Genomic DNA, 16,977 nt, shown 5'->3' on the forward strand with positions numbered 1-16,977 from the left:
CCCTCCCCACACACACCCTCCCCCCCCTTCAACCCCACCCCCCAACACACACACACACTCCCTTCAGAAAGACTTCAATCAAAGGTAAAGAACATCGTCATCTCCTCTCGTCTGGAGTGAAGTCTGACCTCATGAAACAGGATTGTCAATAAAAAAGAAATTGTTCTCTGACTGGTGAAACCTGAAAATGACGGAACATTTGATGTGACTGACACATCGAGAAGAGGAAGAACGGGAGGAACAGAAAGAACTGATAAAGAGAAAGAAAAGATGAAAGTAATCCATTAGTGAAGAAGAAAAGACACACACACACTCACTCCTCCAGGAACACTGTGCTTCACTCTGACATCCATGTATTCATGTCCGCCCACAGCTGCCTGCTGTCCTTTCAGTATTTTCTATGTGTGTGTATGTGTGTGTGAAACTCACGTAGCAGATACTCTGCAGCGTCTTGGTCGTAGTCTGCGTCCTCCGGGAAATGATTGATCTGAGAACAAACCCCTCTTTTCAGGCCTGAGGAGGAGAGGAGGAGGAGAGGTCGGAGTTAAAAGAGAGGAGGAGAGGAGGTGGGAGTAAACAGGGAGTAACAGTGATGGAGATGCTAAAAGCAGTGCTTAAGAACTAAAAAGAGCTAAAGCCTAGCTAGTGGTTACCCTCCAGACAACAGATCCTCCAGAGTCCAGAGTGGGTCAGAGCTCCCGGGTCCTTCTTGTCCTTGCTGGACTCCTGGTCCTGGTGCTGTTGGCTGGAGTTGGTGGTACTATTACAGATGAACGCACGGGCGTACAGCCAGTAATCGGTACCAATGGCCACAGTCATCAGGGCAAAGGCAGCAAAGGCTCCCATGGTGGTGAGAAGGACCTGGATCCCACGCTCACACCACAGCATGGCTGGACGAGGGAGGAAGCTGACGTCTGAAGATGAAGATGAAGAAACACAAACATCTGTTGAGCTTCAGGATCTTTCCACAGGACGATGAAGTGAAGAAAATAAATCTTTGCTACAGTTTTATTCATATTTGAACCACAACCATAAACCCTGAGCATCAGCGTGGGCACAGGAATTATTCTGCTCATTTACCATGTCTGTTTCCATGGCAACACAAATCCCAAAATAACAAGTGTTGACAAGAACTCTCACCCTAACGACGTCCACAAAGTCAGAACACACATGGATGGAGACTTCTGTCCTGGAATATTATTCTAGAACATTCTCAGTCAGTCCTTCTTTAATGTCATTCATGACTTTATTCCCTCTGATCCTCGGAGGCTATTCTCACTGAAGGATTCAGTTTATTCCACATTCTGTTGTTTTAAGAACTCCAACAAACTCTGGTTTAAAAGTTCATCAAAACAGATTCTGAAACACACACACACCAGTCGTGTGTGTGTGTGTGTGTGTGTGTGTGTGTGTGTTACCTGAAGGCATGCTCCTGCTTTTTCCTTCCATCTCCTCCTTTGATGACGAGTCTTCTGCTCTTTGTCTACTCCTCTTTTTCCTCTTCTTCTTCCTCCTTTACTCTCTCCTTACTCCTCTTGCTCCCTTTACCTTGAGTGCTCCTTGTCTTCTCTTCCTGAGCGCTCTGATCCAGCATAAAAAAGGAGGAGGAGGAAGAAGGTGGACGCATCACTCGGCTCTTTCCTCTCATTGAATTGTCATGGCAGCACAGAGGGAGGGGGGAAAGGAGTGGGAGGAGGAGAGGAGTGGGAGGATGGATTTGATGAAGGACGTGACAGGAGTCTGGAAGGATTGGGTTGAGAGAACAATGTTGATCCAAAAGTGATAGTGATGATGATGATGATGAAGATGATGATTAATCATTTAAATTTGAACAGAAAGAAGATCACCCCAATGATGATGAGGGAGAAAGGGAGAGATAATGAGAGGGGGAGGGAGGGGGAGAGAGAGAGAGAGAGAATAAAAACCTAGATTGAGAGAGTGTTCTATTTCATTACCATGGCAACAGTGAAATCCTATATTAGCGTGTGTGTGTTTGTTACAGTGTGTTTGTTACAGTGTGTGTGTGTTGTCTTTCCTTGTTTCCTCACTCTTCTTCATTCCTTCTCACTTACTCACAGTCCTCACAGCTGTGACTGACAGAAGACAACAGGGGGTTGAATGGGTCTGAGTTTGACCCAATGATCCACCTGGTGGTGAACAGGGTGACCTGCAGCAGACCTGTGGTGAAGAACTTTCAACAGAACAGCTTAGGCAGAACAAAAAAGAAAGCAAAGAACAGAGTCTATGATGATAGGGTTGATGTTCTGGGTTCAGACAGACAGACAGACAGAAGTGTAAGGACAAACATCTGCTGCATCAGGAAAAACAACGCCTGGAATGAATACAGAGCAGCTTTAGCAGCAGCATTAGCAGCAGCTGTACCTTTAGCATTAGCAGCACCAGTACCTTTAGCATTAGCAGCAGCATTAGCAGAAGCAGTACCTTTAGCATTAGCATTAGCTTACATGCTTTGACAACTGAAGCATGATGGGATGCATGATCTTGTCACTTCTTTTTTGATTTGACAAACATATTGGAGTACTGACACAAAGTCAGCAGTAGGGTTAGTGAGCGCCACCTACAATGAGAACAAGACAATGACAGGACATATGGTTCTTCGAAGTGATTTCATTCATGGATGTGAAATACATCTTTGTCCAATCCAAACCAGTAGTTGTATAACCATATGAAATAGTACCAGGAACTTTTAACAGAAACTTGTTTATTATTATTATTGTTATTTTGAATAGAAGAAAAAGTACTAGGAACTCAGAACTTTACTTTGTATTTTTAAATAGTTAGTGGAAAAGCTTCTGAAAGAGTTCCTCCAATCATCATGCAGAAAGACCAGCTCCCACACCAGCTCCCACTGCTCCATCGGTTCCACCTAAAGACCAGCTTCAATTTAAACAACGATCCGTTGATGTCTTTCATGGTGATAATAAAGATTCTAGACTCTAGTCTCCAAAGTGAACATAAGGATCTGTCCAGTGCTGCTCCACTGACTCCCACTGGAGGACCTAGTCTGACAGTTGACAGGTTCTAGTCAATTTTAGTCAATGACAGGTCAATAAGACTGGAGAGAGTTGACCTTTGACCTGAGGACAGGACAGAGGAACGGTTCCGTGTGATGTTCTAATGGAGTGGCCTGAATGGTCACAGACTGACATGAAATAATTTTGGATTTTTTTAAAACTCTTAGATCACATCTGATAAAACAACACTGTGAAGCTGTGGATGATACTGCTGCCTCACAGCAAGTGGGTCAACTGTTTGACTGTTGACCCCCTGTTGACTCCACTGTTGTCCACATCCTATTGGTAGATGTTGTTTGTCCCTCCCTCTGTGTGTTGCTTCACCACACACTCCTCACACACTCCTCCCTCTGTGTGTTGCTTCACCACACAAGCTCCTGCTCACTCCTAGCAGGGGGAGGCTCTCATTCTCATGTGTGAGCGATAGTGAGGAGGAGGAACAGCTGAGGGAGGAGCAGCCCAGGGCAGGGTTAAGGCTGGGGGCCCACTGGGGTTGGGATAGGCCCTAGGTAAGGTGGAGGTAGCATCTGGGTGGAGAGGATGTGGACAGGAAGAGAAGGTGGAGGAGGAGGATGCCGTCTGCAGCTGAAGATGGGAACTGGCTGAAGAAGAAGGAGCAGAGGAGGTGGGTGGAGTTGGCTGAGACAATCCTCCTGGTCGTGCTCCTCCTTTACCACTGGAGTACTTGGGCCAGGCCTTTGAGGGTGGAGATTGGTTGAGTTGGATGGAGATGTCGGAGGAAAAATCTGAGGAGCTACGACCTCGCTGTTGAGGAGGCCAGAAATCAGGGTGGAGGAACTGCCTGCTGTAGTCACTGCAGTTGGACACACGAGGACGGTAGAAAGTCGGATGAGGATGGTAGAGGTCTTCCTCAGTGTAGCGTTTCATGAAGAGGTAAACAGACATTACTCCTGCCCCCTGCAGGACGAAGGCGGGGAAACAAAAACACAAACATTCAGATGAATCTAGTTTTAGTCCAAGTAAAGTTGGAGTCAGGACTGGACTGGACCAAAACGTCTTTTGTAGAAACCTCTGACAGAAAGGGAAGGCGGAGGATGAAGAGGAAACGAAAGAGGAGTAGGAGGGAAAGGTGGAGGAACATTCCTCTTTTTCATCGTGTGTGTGTGTGTGTGTGTGTGTGTGTGTGTGTGTGCTTTGCTGGATCTCACCTCTTTGAGCAGGAAGGATGACGCAGCAAAGGCGAATGACCAGCCATAGTGATAGTGGAAAAACTGTTCTGGTTCTCTTGGTCTGTTCATCACCTCATCATTAATACTGGAGATGTAGAGAACCAGACCCACCACCAAACTGAGACCTGGACACAGGTTCACACAGTCCACATCAGAGGCTCAGTAAACCACCATCTGTACCACAACAGGTTCTAAATCCCATCTTCAGCAGCAGAATCACCTGACAGGATGAAGAATATTCCAGAGACAAAGGCCAGAATGGTGCACTTCGGTTTAATGTGTCCCACGCTGCTGACCACAAAGGCGGTGAGGACAAAGAGCAGCGACACCATGGGGAAGGGCGTGGCCGTTCTGACCATTTCTGCAGACAGTGGTCAGAAACAACATGTGGCGTCAGTCGTCAAACTGTGTGATTGACTCAAACACTGTTGTCAAATTAAATAAATTATTTTTTCCTAACACTGCCTGTAACACTGCTGGTTACACGTTAGCTCTTTCCTGCTTCGGCGCCCTGACCGTAGTTCAAATGCATAGGGGAGACTTAGTGATCCTCTCCAGGGTCGAAGCTAACGTTAGCTCCAGGGCTAACTCCCTTGACTTGGTGCTGGTCCACAGCAGAGGTGAACACAAACAGGGGGTTTGGGGTCTTATGGGGTCGTATTAACTTCATGTAAAACTCCATCAATTAGCTGCATCATTGTTTAAGCCACAGGGTTCAAAGGGTGTGAAAAAAGTAGGTGTTTATAGTCCAGAAATTGAGAAATTAGCCTACATATAGTTTTTACATACCGTTCACATTCAATGACTTCGAGCTAAGATTCTCAGACTCAGAACAGAACCTGAATCCAGAAACAGCACAGTGTCTGCAGTTGTTGATCCACTGCTGCCTTCACCATAGTGACAAAAACTGACCACAGGAGGCAGCAGTGGACCTAGAGCTGTTCTGTCTCAGTGAGCTAAAATCAATGATCAATCAGTTTCTCTATGAAACTTTAGAATTGATTACTCACTGAGGATGTTGGCTGTGTTTTCTGTTGTAATCTCAACCTCTGGCTCAAGGAAATATTCTGAGGACACACATCTGTCCTTCTCTGGTCCTGAAGGGAAAAGGACAAGTATGAGAGTTATAGTTAGCCTGGGTACAGCTTAAGGCAGAAAACAAGCTTAAATTATCTAACGTGCTAAAGTTGGCTATCAAGCCAATGTCAGCTAATGTACTAAGGTCAGCTAACATGCTAATGTCAGCTAACATGCTAATGTCAGCTAGGGGTTCCTTTTGAATGCCAATGTTTTGAAAGATCAGTAAAACCAGACCTGCTACAAAGCAGACTCTCCATAGACCAGAATGCAGAGCCATCTTCACCTCCATGCTCTGGTTCTGCTGCAGGACCACACCCTCCTCCATCAGCAGCCAATAGTCTGTTGAAACCGCCACGCCCACCAGGAGGAGACCACAGGCTCCAAAGACAGAGGAAAGCAGAGTCAGAGCTTTGCTACTGAACCAACTCATCTGAAAATCACACAAAAAAAGAAACAGAAGAAATAAAACATACACAGATAATATATATCCACCAAAACTCACATGATAAAAAAGGTAGGAATAAAAACGTGTATGTATATAGAAACACTCAAAAAAAAATTAGCCGTATAAGCTCAAACTTTTGTTATATGTAATTTATGCTCAACCATACAATAAACACACTCGTATTAAAAACACACACAAATCATAGAAACACATTTTAAAAAATGAAGACAAGGTGGACTTAAATGTAACAGTGGGGTGAAATGCCCCAGCACTAATTTAGCTGCATCATTGTTTAAGCCACGAGTGACAAAAACTGATTTTCTCCATGGACTTTGGTCTGAAGTAAAATCTCGGATTTCCTTTTTTAAAATTAAACTTTTTCTATGTGTAATATTGTATGTTATATAAATAGAACAAAGACATACTAGACTATAGAACTTAGGTCAAAGTGATTAGGTCCAATCAGAGAACAAACAGTTCAACCTCTTTATCCTGCCCCTTTTTACTCTTCTTCTTTCTCCTATTTCCTCTCCTCCACCCTATGGTTTGAACTTTCTCACACAACATCCCCAGTTCTTCTTCTTCTTCTTCTCTCTCTCTCTCAATCCCACACACACACACACCCACACACACCCCCACACACACACCCCCACACACACACACACACACACCCCCCACACACACACACACGCACACGCACACACACACACACACACCCCACACACACACACACACGCACACGCACACACACACACACACACATACACACACACACCATTGTGACCACTATTCCCCCTTTTCCTCCTCCTCCTTACTGCGGGAGTTCCTGATCTGCAATACCAAACCAAGACACTAAACCAGAACCAGACCAAGGACCAGAATCAGAACCAATTCCAGAAAAACAGTAAGTCAGACTGGACTTAAACTGATGTCAAAAGTGAGAAGAGAATGAAAATAATTCATGGACAGATTTATGAAACCCTCAAATAAAATATAAATAATAAAATGACTCACCCTGAGCAGCAGCAGCAGCAGCAGCAGCAGCAGCAGCAGCAGCACTGGACTCAGATGAAGTCGTTGTTGGAAAAACAGTGTGAACTCTAGTGAATCCTGGACTCACTGCACAGTTCCTCTCTCTCTCTCTCTCTCTCTCTCCCCTCCCCTCCCCCCATTTCTCCAGGACTGCAGAGAATCAGCTGAATGAACTTGACTATATTTTTAGGGGGAGCACTGCTCTGAGTATGTGTGTGTGTGCTATGACAGAGGGAGAACAGCACAGTAAGGCTGAAGGGAAAATGAATGCCACCTATTGCTCCTGTCTGTGGGGCCAACATAACAAAGCTGTTCTAGCGGGCCAACCTATGGAGTGTGGTCACCGGGTATGCAAAGGCTCAGATCTGCTGTCCAACATCAGCTCTTGAAAAACCAAGTTCCTATAGTTTCAAAAATACTTTGTTGGAGGGGTTATATAACCTATTTTCTGGGCCTAGATCAAGGATGAACAAGTTACATGTGGGCCATGAAGAAAAGAAGAAGAAAGTGAATTATTTGTCATTGTGACACAGCACACCACAGCACACAACGAAATGTGACCTCTGTTTTTAACCCATCAACAAAGTGAACAGTGAGCAGCCTAAAGTTGCCCCGGGGAGCAGTGTGTGGGGACCGTGCCGTGCTCAGGGCATCTCAGTGGTAACTTGGCAGCTGGTGGACTCGAACTAGGAGCCTTTCGGACCCAAATCCGCTTTTTTAACCACCACTGCCCCAGATGAAGCTGCCACCTAATGTTGAGCCACACACCACCCCAAGGCATTGGTGGATGAGAGTTAATATCTATTAAAAAAAAAATCAGAGATTTTAGTTCAGACCAAAGTCCATGGAGAAAATCAGCAGCCTAAGCTCATTGAACATAGACCACAGTCGTTGTCTTTGTGCTAAAATCAGTGCTTTATCTAAACAGTATAGATTGCAGCAGGTTCAGTGTTGGACGGTGGGAAACGTAGGATTATCATACCAGAGCCATATAATTATCGTAAGTTAAGGGATATTATCGTACACTGTCATAACAAAAATTACAAGTTTAATGATGTGCTATAGTCACGCTAGTGTTTATTAGCATTGAAGAAGCATTAATGACTTTGTAGCGTCAGGAATGGATTCCCAATGCAGTGAACATTCATTCATTTCTACATTTCTGTAGTTCTCTGCAGACTTTGTGTCATTTACTTTATTTTATTTCTTAATTTCTTGTTGTCATTATGATTTACTGTGGTTTTTAGTACGTTATTTTGGCCACTAGCTCTGTTTCTACCACAGTAGGTTTTGCTGTGGGACGCCGCAACCGGTGTCAGTCATCCGGCAAATTGGCACTCTTTACTACAGTCCGTTTATAGGGCGACGCTGCTGCTTACTTTTACTGCCTTCTCTCCTCCTCCTCGAGGGTCTCTTATTGTCACTTGGTTATTCTTCTTTTTCCTCTTCCCTTGATCCTTTATTTGTTTCCAATTTTTAGCAATTTCTTCGATCGACTCCCGTCCGGACCCCGCCGAACCATCTCGGGCACACAGCAGATATTCAGCCAATCATGCCCATAGTTCTGAGGCCAAAGCATGGACGTCATTCTTAGCTCACATTTAGTTAAGTACGATTGGCTGGAAAGTTGTCACGTGGAAACAGATGCCTTTAGGGTTCACCAAAAATGTCCGGCAAACAGTTGTGGCATGCTGAATACAACCAGACATTCACGGAATGGTCAAATGATCGTGTAACTGGACCTTTTGAGGATAGTGAGGCAGTTACCTCCATTATTCCATGGTCTATAAAAATCTGTGGATTCCTTGGTTTTATCTCGTAGTCCACCTTCAGTCTGCTGACTTTAGCTTGTGAGCTAATATCACGGATTTTGTTATGGGAACGATAAACCAACCTTCATGTATTTGGGGGGCAGGCATGGCATCGTCATTCGACATTCACATGTCCATCCGTGCATTGTTTATGTATGAGATCACACAGTATTCGTCAGTACGTGGACCAGCTAGTACTGCAGTTCTTTCTGCTGCAGCTTCAGACTCACATCAATTATGTGTGATCAGAAACTGCACTGGAATAAAAACAGTGTAAATAAAACATCATCATCATCTGCAGAAGTGAAGAAGTGCTGACGCAGAAGTCACTGATGCTTGGAGATGAGAAAAGGTCATAAAGTCATTAAACCAAGATTAAAAACACCAGGGTGTTCCTCTGCTGCTGAGACCACAACACCAGCACTGCTTTTCATTTTCTTTTTAACCTCCTCTGCTGATGGTTCTCTCAGGTTCTCTGTCTTCACCCACTGACAGGAACCAACCATTAAAGCAGTAAAACAGAGAAACTGGAGGTTTGTTCATTTTCTTAATCTTCGAGAGTAAAACACGACAACAAACTAATCCAACAACAAACAACACTCCAGACGTTGGTTCTTTATTCAAACCTTTAATGATGCTCTGCTTGTGGTGCACTGCAGTACCATCATCTGACCATTGGAGTCATCATCACACCAACTTCTTCTGTTTGGCACTGATGACAGTACAGTGAAAAACCACTAACCTCAGTCCCATCACTGACACAAGACCTTCTGCGCAGAGGAGCAGAGAGGGGGTCTGGACCCACTGATGGACAAAAAGTGGTCCACACCAGGGCTGAGACTGGGTCCCCAGGGTTTACAAGCAAGGTTGGGGATGGCAAACTGAGCTACTGTGGCTAAGGCTGGGCCACAAAGGTTCAGTACGGCAGAACTTCACAAGACAAACCCTGGTTTGGATCACATTTAGCTCCAGCCTCTGACAAGTGACCCGTTCCAGTGTGACCCAAAGTACTGTGTACAACAAACTGAGTTTGTAGTGTGATCACACACGTGTGAAGTTGTTCATCCTATGACTGGCAGCTGGTGCTGCGACTTTCCTCAGATTCGGGACTTAAGGATGAAGGGTGACTGATTGACGGGTCAGAGGTCATCGTCCACAGGTTTGTTGGACCTGAAGGGTATGGAGCCTGGACCTGTGTGCTATCGTTACATCTGTAGCCCTGGATGAAAGACACATACAACTTTGTGCAAAGGTTTTAGGCAGTTCTGTTACATGACCACCAGAGGGGGACTTGTTTGGTCGCTCACATGGTGTCTGTCACTGGGTAAAAATCAAACTTTTCTTTCTTCACAGCATGTTTATGGAGCTGCCAAAACAATTGCACACAGCAGTAAAGAAAGGCCCCTGTGGGTGAAGACACACACACACTCACCAACAGTGCTACAGTGACANTGTCACAGCATCAGCCCATGGATGTGGATGGTGGGCAAAAAAAACACAGTTCTGGTTCTGGTCTCTGTTTTCACTGGGGTTGAGAAACAGGCAGATGAGCGTGTGTAGGGGAGGGGTTACTATGTGGGGGAGGGGTTAGCAGAAGACAGGTGCATTTTTATTGGTCTTTAAATGTAGCAGACAAACTCAGGGAAGATGAGTTTTTAGCCTCTTCAAATATGCTCTCTACATTTTCTGACGTCTTTTTCTTTTTTATGATGGAATAAAACAATAAAAAAATCTAAATAGTGACAAACATGAGGTGAGGGACAGTCATTGGCTAAAGTTCACCCTGTTCCCTGCTGTCAGCATGACCACAGTTAGCTAAGTGTTAGCTCACTATTAGACAACATGAACAGGAAATGTTTTCATTTCTCGTCAGGTCACAGGAGGGTGGATTTTTAACAAAACTAACGTTGACCTTTTAAACTAACTGTGTCAGTCTTTCTGCCACTGGAACCTTTGACCTTTTTCAACCCTTCTCTGTGGTTTGTGTCCAAATGAGGGATCAGTCGTGAGAAGTTAGAACTTCCTTGGTGTCAAAACCTGTCTAGTCAGTAGGACTGTTAGCTTTAGCTTGTCACCAGTCATAAGACACATGATCACTGTCTTCTACTGTTACCCTGCTACAAGCACCTCAGATTATGTTGAATATCAGGAGGGCAGTTCTCGGTGCGACTCGGTACCGTCCCAAGAGCCTACAGTGAAATGACTTTCTTCTTTTACAGCTGTGTCTCAGAACTCTGAGGAAACATGTTACTGGCAAAGTGACAACAGGGAAATGGGTTTATTTCTAAGTTTTGCCAGAAAATCTATCCAAAGATGTCAGTGAAAAAACACGGAACTTCATTCGGTAAAGAAAACAGAACAAAGTTTGACCTGTGGCTGTGGAACAACTGACAACCTGTGTCATGTTCATGTAAAGAACAGAACGTTATTTGTGGTAATAAACAACAATTTTCTAACACTACCCACCGCCACAAATATAGATACCACAAATATAGATATATATATATATATATATGTATATATATATATATATACATATATATATATATATATGTATATATATATATATATGTATATATATATATATATATGTTATATACTGTAAGTATTTTTACTCTTTTAAAAATAAGAAAGTCAGACAAAGGTTACACAACAGTTTGTTCAAATCTAAGGTTCTCTTTTCTTTTCTTCAACTGAAGTTAATTATGGCTCAGATGCAGATCCAGGCGGACGAAACCAGCAGACGATAGCGTTAAAGCTGCTACAACAGAAAAACAACGCAGCACAACAATGTCTGGCTTCTGTCACTGGTGGACATTAGGGCCTACGTGGACGTGACGTTGGAGCGTAACTGCTGGTGTCAGCTAGGTGAAGGGTTTCAAAGCTAAAGCTGTTTGTCACCTGTTAACATGGTGAAAAATCAGTACAAAAAATTGCACATGAGGTGCTAGCATGTCTTTCACACGCTTAAGTTCACATTTGGCACCACAATGTCTCTGTGCTGCCTCGCCCTATCGCTAGCTAACATCATGCACCATAGGCACAGTCTCTTTGACATCAACATGGCACACAAGATTTAGTTTGGCATCATAATCTCACATCAACCAAACTGGCTCAGTAAAATAATTCCCATGCTAATGTAAGCGTAGCACTTGTCTAGCCAAAGGCTAGCCTTGGGCACTGGGTATACAGTACTGAATTGTATACCCAGTGCCTTTTGTCCTAGCATGGCTAGCCTCATCTTGCCTCAGACAAAATAATTTGATTATCCACCCATGTTAGCATGAGATCATAATAATCCCAAACATGTAAACATACTGCCTTGTTTGTATATATCATCGTGTCCAAACCTTATAATCCAAACATGTTTTTGTCAGGAATCAGGCTGCTTCCAGAATAGTTAATCCAAACATATAATACCAGACACCATAATCCACTTGTTTAAGCCCAGACACTCCCTTCAAATTTGGTGAGGGGCGAACAATATTGTCCTACAGAAGCTAGGTAGTTGAGAGAACTTTTCATAGTTTTCAAACGGTAGAATGGCACAGTGCTAGCATTGTACAGGACATAAAACATGGATCGGATAAACATCGTAAAACACCATCATAACATCATAACATTAACAACATCAACAACACAGGTCTAAACAAAGATGGTTAACGTACCAACTCAGCAGATGTTCTATCTTGTATTGCTCAGTAAAAAGAACATATTGAATCCACTCAGTGTTGAAATGTGTAACGGAACCCGAACAGTGCCATTGAAGTGGCACAGACACATTTGGAACTTTACAAGGGTTTGTGAGCAGCTTGTTCAAAAGCAAGCAGAAAAAATAATCAGTCACAGTTGACTTTTACCCTGTCATCAAGAGTACTAACAAACACAGAAAATACAGAAGGAGAATAACATCAAAGAGGAGCCGAGAGCGATAACGAAGAAATCAGGAGTTCAAATGGGTTCTAGGAGGAAAGAACCTTCAAGAATAGGTAAAGAACAGAAATGGTCAAGGAGAGTTCAAGGTCAAAGGAGAGGAGGTTCACAGACTACACAAAGAGACAAAGAGCATGTCTCCACCCCCAGAACTAGAACCAGATCCTAAGTGTAGTAACAGGATCCACACCTGTTCCCTCCCCAGAGACAGGGAACTGAATGGAAGTTCTAGGAGTGTAGACACTGATAGGCCAGTTAAAGACTTCAGTTTTTTAACTGTAGCAAGTCTTGTTAGAAGTATAAACAAATACTTGCTCAAACTCAGATGGCTGAAAACAGTCTGAAACCTGGACAGTGTTTAAGACTTGGTACCTTTGAAAGATACAGGAACTATTGGCAGGAGAAGATCAGACTGTAGGCCAACTCTAACCCTCCAACTTTCATCTAGTTCTTTAAAAGATATTTTCTGACACTAAAGGTTACCAGTCTTACTCAGTGGGAACAGTGGTTTTTACTCTCATCCCCTCCCGAGACAGAAAAGAACTCATATGAACAAATGTTCCTGGGGGGTGGGGCACAGTTGTGCAGCAATGTAAACAGTTTGTGTATGAAGTAAAGAAAAAAAACTCAGTTTTAAAGGCTTCCAGGAGCAGTAAGCTAACATTAGTACAACGTTCCAGAACCCTCAGTTTGCCTCAAGTATCCTCTGAATTTTCCTTGCACTACATCAGAGTTCGACCTGCCTTCACAGCTGCTCTAGTCCTTTTTTCATTATTTTCCTGGTGTTGAATCCTTTACATCTTAAGAAGAACTACAAGAAATCCACAGGAAGCTGTGTTGAGTTTGAACTAGTCTCCCTGGTTTTTATTGTGCAGAAGTGTGAGAAGGGGCTCAGTGTGTCTACTGTCTGACTTCACTCTCTAGGCCATGCTTGGATTCACAATACCAACTGCATCAGGACCATTTTCACTTGGTTATTGGTTCAACTTAAATCATCTCGACCTTCAGACCTCGCTCTCCACACTGGAGAAATGAGCAGATCCCCTTCTGGAGCACAGGCTCTTGGCTTTGAGTGGTAAGTGAGGGGACTGTGGAAACCGGTGGGGCTGCGGAACGGAGCGCAATCTCTGGTACTGCAGCTTGGCACTTGCTGAAGCCATGGAGGAGGACTGGGGTGCACCAGGAGTGGAAGAGACCACAGATGGAGAGGACACAGAAGAGGACGATGTATGTGGGGGGGCATGGATCGGATGACAAGAGGATGGAGGAGCTGGAAGGGCAGGTAGTGGCGAGGGGAGGGTGGGTGTGAGGGTCTGCGTTGGTGATTGCTGTCGTCCACGATCCCGGTCTGTTCTCTGCGCACGCTGCTGGTTGCTGAGGTTTGACTGGCTGGCTGATTCAGACTGACTCTGTGAGCGATCAGGTTTTGAGGAGGAAGAGGAGTCATGTTTGAGCTTCAGGGGACCACCAAAACTCTGGCAGTGGTGGAATAACTCTTCCTGACTTCTTGAGCTTACCTGGGCCCACTTGGATGAATGAGAGTGGGTGTGGTGCTGAGGTGACAGACAGGTGGAGCAGGCGGTGTGTCCCCTACCTTTATACTTGGCTTTCCATTTGCTTTTTTTCTCGTCTTGGATGTGGAGTTTGTCTACTGACCAGTATCGACGTGGCGGTGGAGGTGTGAGAGGAGGAGGAGGCCAGTGTGATCCAGATCCCCACCCTCTCTCACCTCCATCTCCTCCTCCACCACTAGAACTCCATCCAACATCTGCTGTCCCCCAGCGGTCTCCTCTATCTAGGAACAGGTCGTCTCTGCTGTTGATGCTGCCTGCTTTATCCCTGGAAGGATAAGTACTGAAAAACCAACCCCCACCTCCTATTCCCCCGACTGCCCTGCCTTCATGATCCTCCCAGTACCTCTCAAACTTACCAAACTCTCCAGAGGAACCGTCATCATCAGAGTAAATCTCTGTCCCCTTGTCACGTTCCCTTTCATCTTCGGATAACATTCTTCCTCTTCCTCCAAGTCTCTTTCCACGATCTAATCTCCTCCTCTCCTGCTCAGATTCCTCTTCCTCCTCATCCTCCCCCTGGTCAGACTCCCACTCATTAAACGATAGACCTTCTTTAGAGTGAATCTCACCTCCTTCATTGCGACCTAACAAGGGCTTCCTTTCTCCATCCATTCCTACAACATCCATACCAGAACTTTTACTCTTTCTTCTTTTGGAGGAAACAGGCAACAGAGGCAGGAAGGCAGACGGTAACGTGTCACAGGCCGGATTCTCTCCACCCCAAAACTTAACAGATGTTGTAGTCTTACTGCCAGAACGATGGTAGTGCTTACGGTCCCTTCCCCGCTGACGCTTATCCTTTCCCCTGCTGTCTTCCCCATCATCCCTCACTTTCTCTTCCCTGTCCTTCCTATCATCATCATCTGGAATATTCCATCCATAGTTTCTGAAAGAAGTTTCACTCTTTTTCCTAAAAGATTCTCGTCTCAAAGATGGGTACAATGGGTAGTCTGGTGTCCCTGATTTGTGTTGATCTCTTTTTTCTGAATCTCCACCTTCCTGCTCTGATCTCTTTCTCTCTTGTTTCTGTATCATTTGTTCCCTTTTCTTTTTTTTCTTTGCCTTATGTCTTTTTCGTTCCCTTTCTCTCTCCCTTTCTTCCCTCTTCTTTTTTTTATGACCCTTCTTCTTTCTCTTCCTTACATGCTCCCTCTCTTTGTGGTGTCTCTTCTCCTCCCTGCCAACACCAGCATTTCCCCTAGGTGTTGAACCTCTCCTTCCGCGATCCCGGTCTCCCCATGATGCCCACCACTCCTGTAACTGGGCAAGTTGGTTGCTGGTTCTCTCCCTGCCATTACCTTTCTGGGGGCGTGGCTTTCGTGGAGGTATCGGTGGTGGAGGCGGACTGCATGGCAAAGAGCGGGAGGACATGCGACGGGAACGGATTTTCCTCCTCGATCCAAGTAGGAGGCTGGACTCTTCTGTGAGCAAGTCTGAGTCATAATCTTCGTCAACCATAAAATCTCGATCTCCCGCACGGTAGCGAAAACCTAATGAGGAGTTGTATGAACTGTCACTAGAGCAGGAAGAGAGAGAGTTTGATCGGGAGAGAGATACAGAGGATGAGGAAGATGAAGTGGATGAAGAGGAAGAAGAGGAGGACAATGAGGCACTGGAGCAGGAGGAGTAGAACCGGCAGGGGGAAGATGGTGTGGTAGGTGTGTGGGTCGGAGAGGAGAAGGGCACAGGAATAGGAGGTGGTGGTGGAGGGCGGCGGCTTCTTCTACCAACTCCATCGCCTACACCATACCTTCCACCACCTCTTCTTCCTAAAGGGAGTATATTTTCATACAGAGGACCTCCTGAACCTTTTCTTCTCGGCTGCACTAAACTTCCTCGCCTCCAAAAGGGAGGCCTTCGTGGAGATGATGGCATTGGTGGAGGAGGCTTCGAGACCAACTGTGTTGGGCCTTGCGGGGGAGCTTTGGCGGACAGACGTAGCATTCCTGAAGCTTTGGGACAATGGGGATTCGCTTTGGGAGTTTGCTGGGTGCCCCCTGTTTGCTGCTCTGAGTTAGACCCCAAGCCCTCTGGGTCTATAGGACCGTAGTAGCGCTTGTATTCATCCTGTCCTGTATCAGCTCCAGAAACTGTGCCTTGCAAGCTCCATGTCTGTCCAAGATTCTGCTGATACAGCTGCTGTGCCTGGTGGTCCAGTATCCCTCCAGCTATGCCCCCAATTCCCACACCTCCACTGCTACCTGCACCAATGACCTTCTCTGTCTTTGGTCTATTCCAGCGGTCCACAACTGCAAGTCTGCGATCATGGCGAGGGAGAAAGGTAGAGCAAGGCATGGGCACTTCCAATAAGGGGCTGTTTGATGGGCCCAGAGCCATCGCTGAGTGTCCAGTGTTTGGGGGTGACCCTGGTAGCATGGTGGTGTAGGTCTGGCCTTGTTGCTGCTGGTGGTGCTTCTGCTGTGGTTGCTGCTGCACCATAGCGATGGCGGTGGTGTTGTTGACTGTGGCTGTCACCAGGTGTTGCTGTGGTGCAGATGGCATGGTTGTCACAGTGTGGTACTGGGGCAGGTTGGTTGTTGTACCACCTACTGTAGTCTCATCCTCAAACTGGCAGCAACTGTACATTCCCTGGCGAAGGACAAAAGATAAAGAGACTTAACTAAGGGCAACAGAAGAAGGTGAGAGCAAAAGAAAAACAATCATGGACACTATGGAACTATGGACCTAAGAAATCACACCTAACATCTTTACCAAAGAAACCAACTGGCGGAAACCAGGATTTAGCTTGACATTAAAAAATCAGTGATTTTAGCTCAGACCAAAGTCCATAGAGAAAATCAATGATTTTAGCTCAGATTAAAGTCCATAGAGCAAATCAGTGATTTTAGTTCAGACCAAAGTCCATAGAGAAAATCA

At 45.2% G+C, this 16,977-nt stretch overlaps 3 protein-coding genes across 6 annotated transcripts in view; all 3 read right to left on the reverse strand.

The window, feature by feature from the left end:
• LOC103393793 (voltage-dependent calcium channel gamma-4 subunit-like) overlaps positions 1-2,366 on the reverse strand; it is a 6,262-nt gene extending 3,896 nt beyond the window's left edge. The window contains exons 1-3 of one of the 3 annotated variants that reach the window (XM_017041382.2): positions 1,419-2,366; positions 654-914; positions 430-513 (exon numbers count right to left, since the gene is read on the reverse strand). In XM_017041382.2, the coding sequence (XP_016896871.1) occupies positions 430-513; positions 654-914; positions 1,419-1,449 (376 nt within the window). In that variant the 5' untranslated portion in view covers positions 1,450-2,366. The other 2 variants (XM_008330882.3, XM_017041383.2) reach the window with 2 other exon arrangements.
• Positions 2,367-2,514: 148 nt separating this feature from the next.
• LOC103393792 (voltage-dependent calcium channel gamma-7 subunit-like) lies at positions 2,515-9,153 on the reverse strand. The gene is made up of 7 exons (XM_025065289.1): positions 8,162-9,153; positions 5,540-5,735; positions 5,236-5,322; positions 4,446-4,586; positions 4,205-4,350; positions 3,402-3,953; positions 2,515-3,359 (listed from the first exon to the last, which is right to left on the reverse strand). The coding sequence occupies exons 2-6, from the start codon at positions 5,733-5,735 to the stop codon at positions 3,423-3,425; spliced, it is 1,101 nt and encodes a 366-aa protein (XP_024921057.1). The 5' UTR covers positions 8,162-9,153; the 3' UTR covers positions 2,515-3,359; positions 3,402-3,422.
• A 2,030-nt stretch (positions 9,154-11,183) lies between these two features.
• grin2da (glutamate receptor, ionotropic, N-methyl D-aspartate 2D, a) overlaps positions 11,184-16,977 on the reverse strand; it is a 30,785-nt gene continuing 24,991 nt past the window's right edge. The window contains exon 19 of one of the 2 annotated variants that reach the window (XM_017041240.2): positions 11,184-16,689. In XM_017041240.2, coding sequence (XP_016896729.1) covers positions 13,531-16,689 — 3,159 coding nt within the window. In that variant the 3' untranslated portion in view covers positions 11,184-13,530. The remainder of the gene's footprint in view (positions 16,690-16,977) is intronic. The other variant, XM_008330907.3, reaches the window with a different exon arrangement.

The sequence above is a fragment of the Cynoglossus semilaevis genome, chromosome 18, assembly GCF_000523025.1.
Source record: "Cynoglossus semilaevis isolate Cse_v1.0 chromosome 18, Cse_v1.0, whole genome shotgun sequence".
In the NCBI taxonomy this organism is placed as follows: Eukaryota; Metazoa; Chordata; class Actinopteri; order Pleuronectiformes; family Cynoglossidae; genus Cynoglossus; species Cynoglossus semilaevis.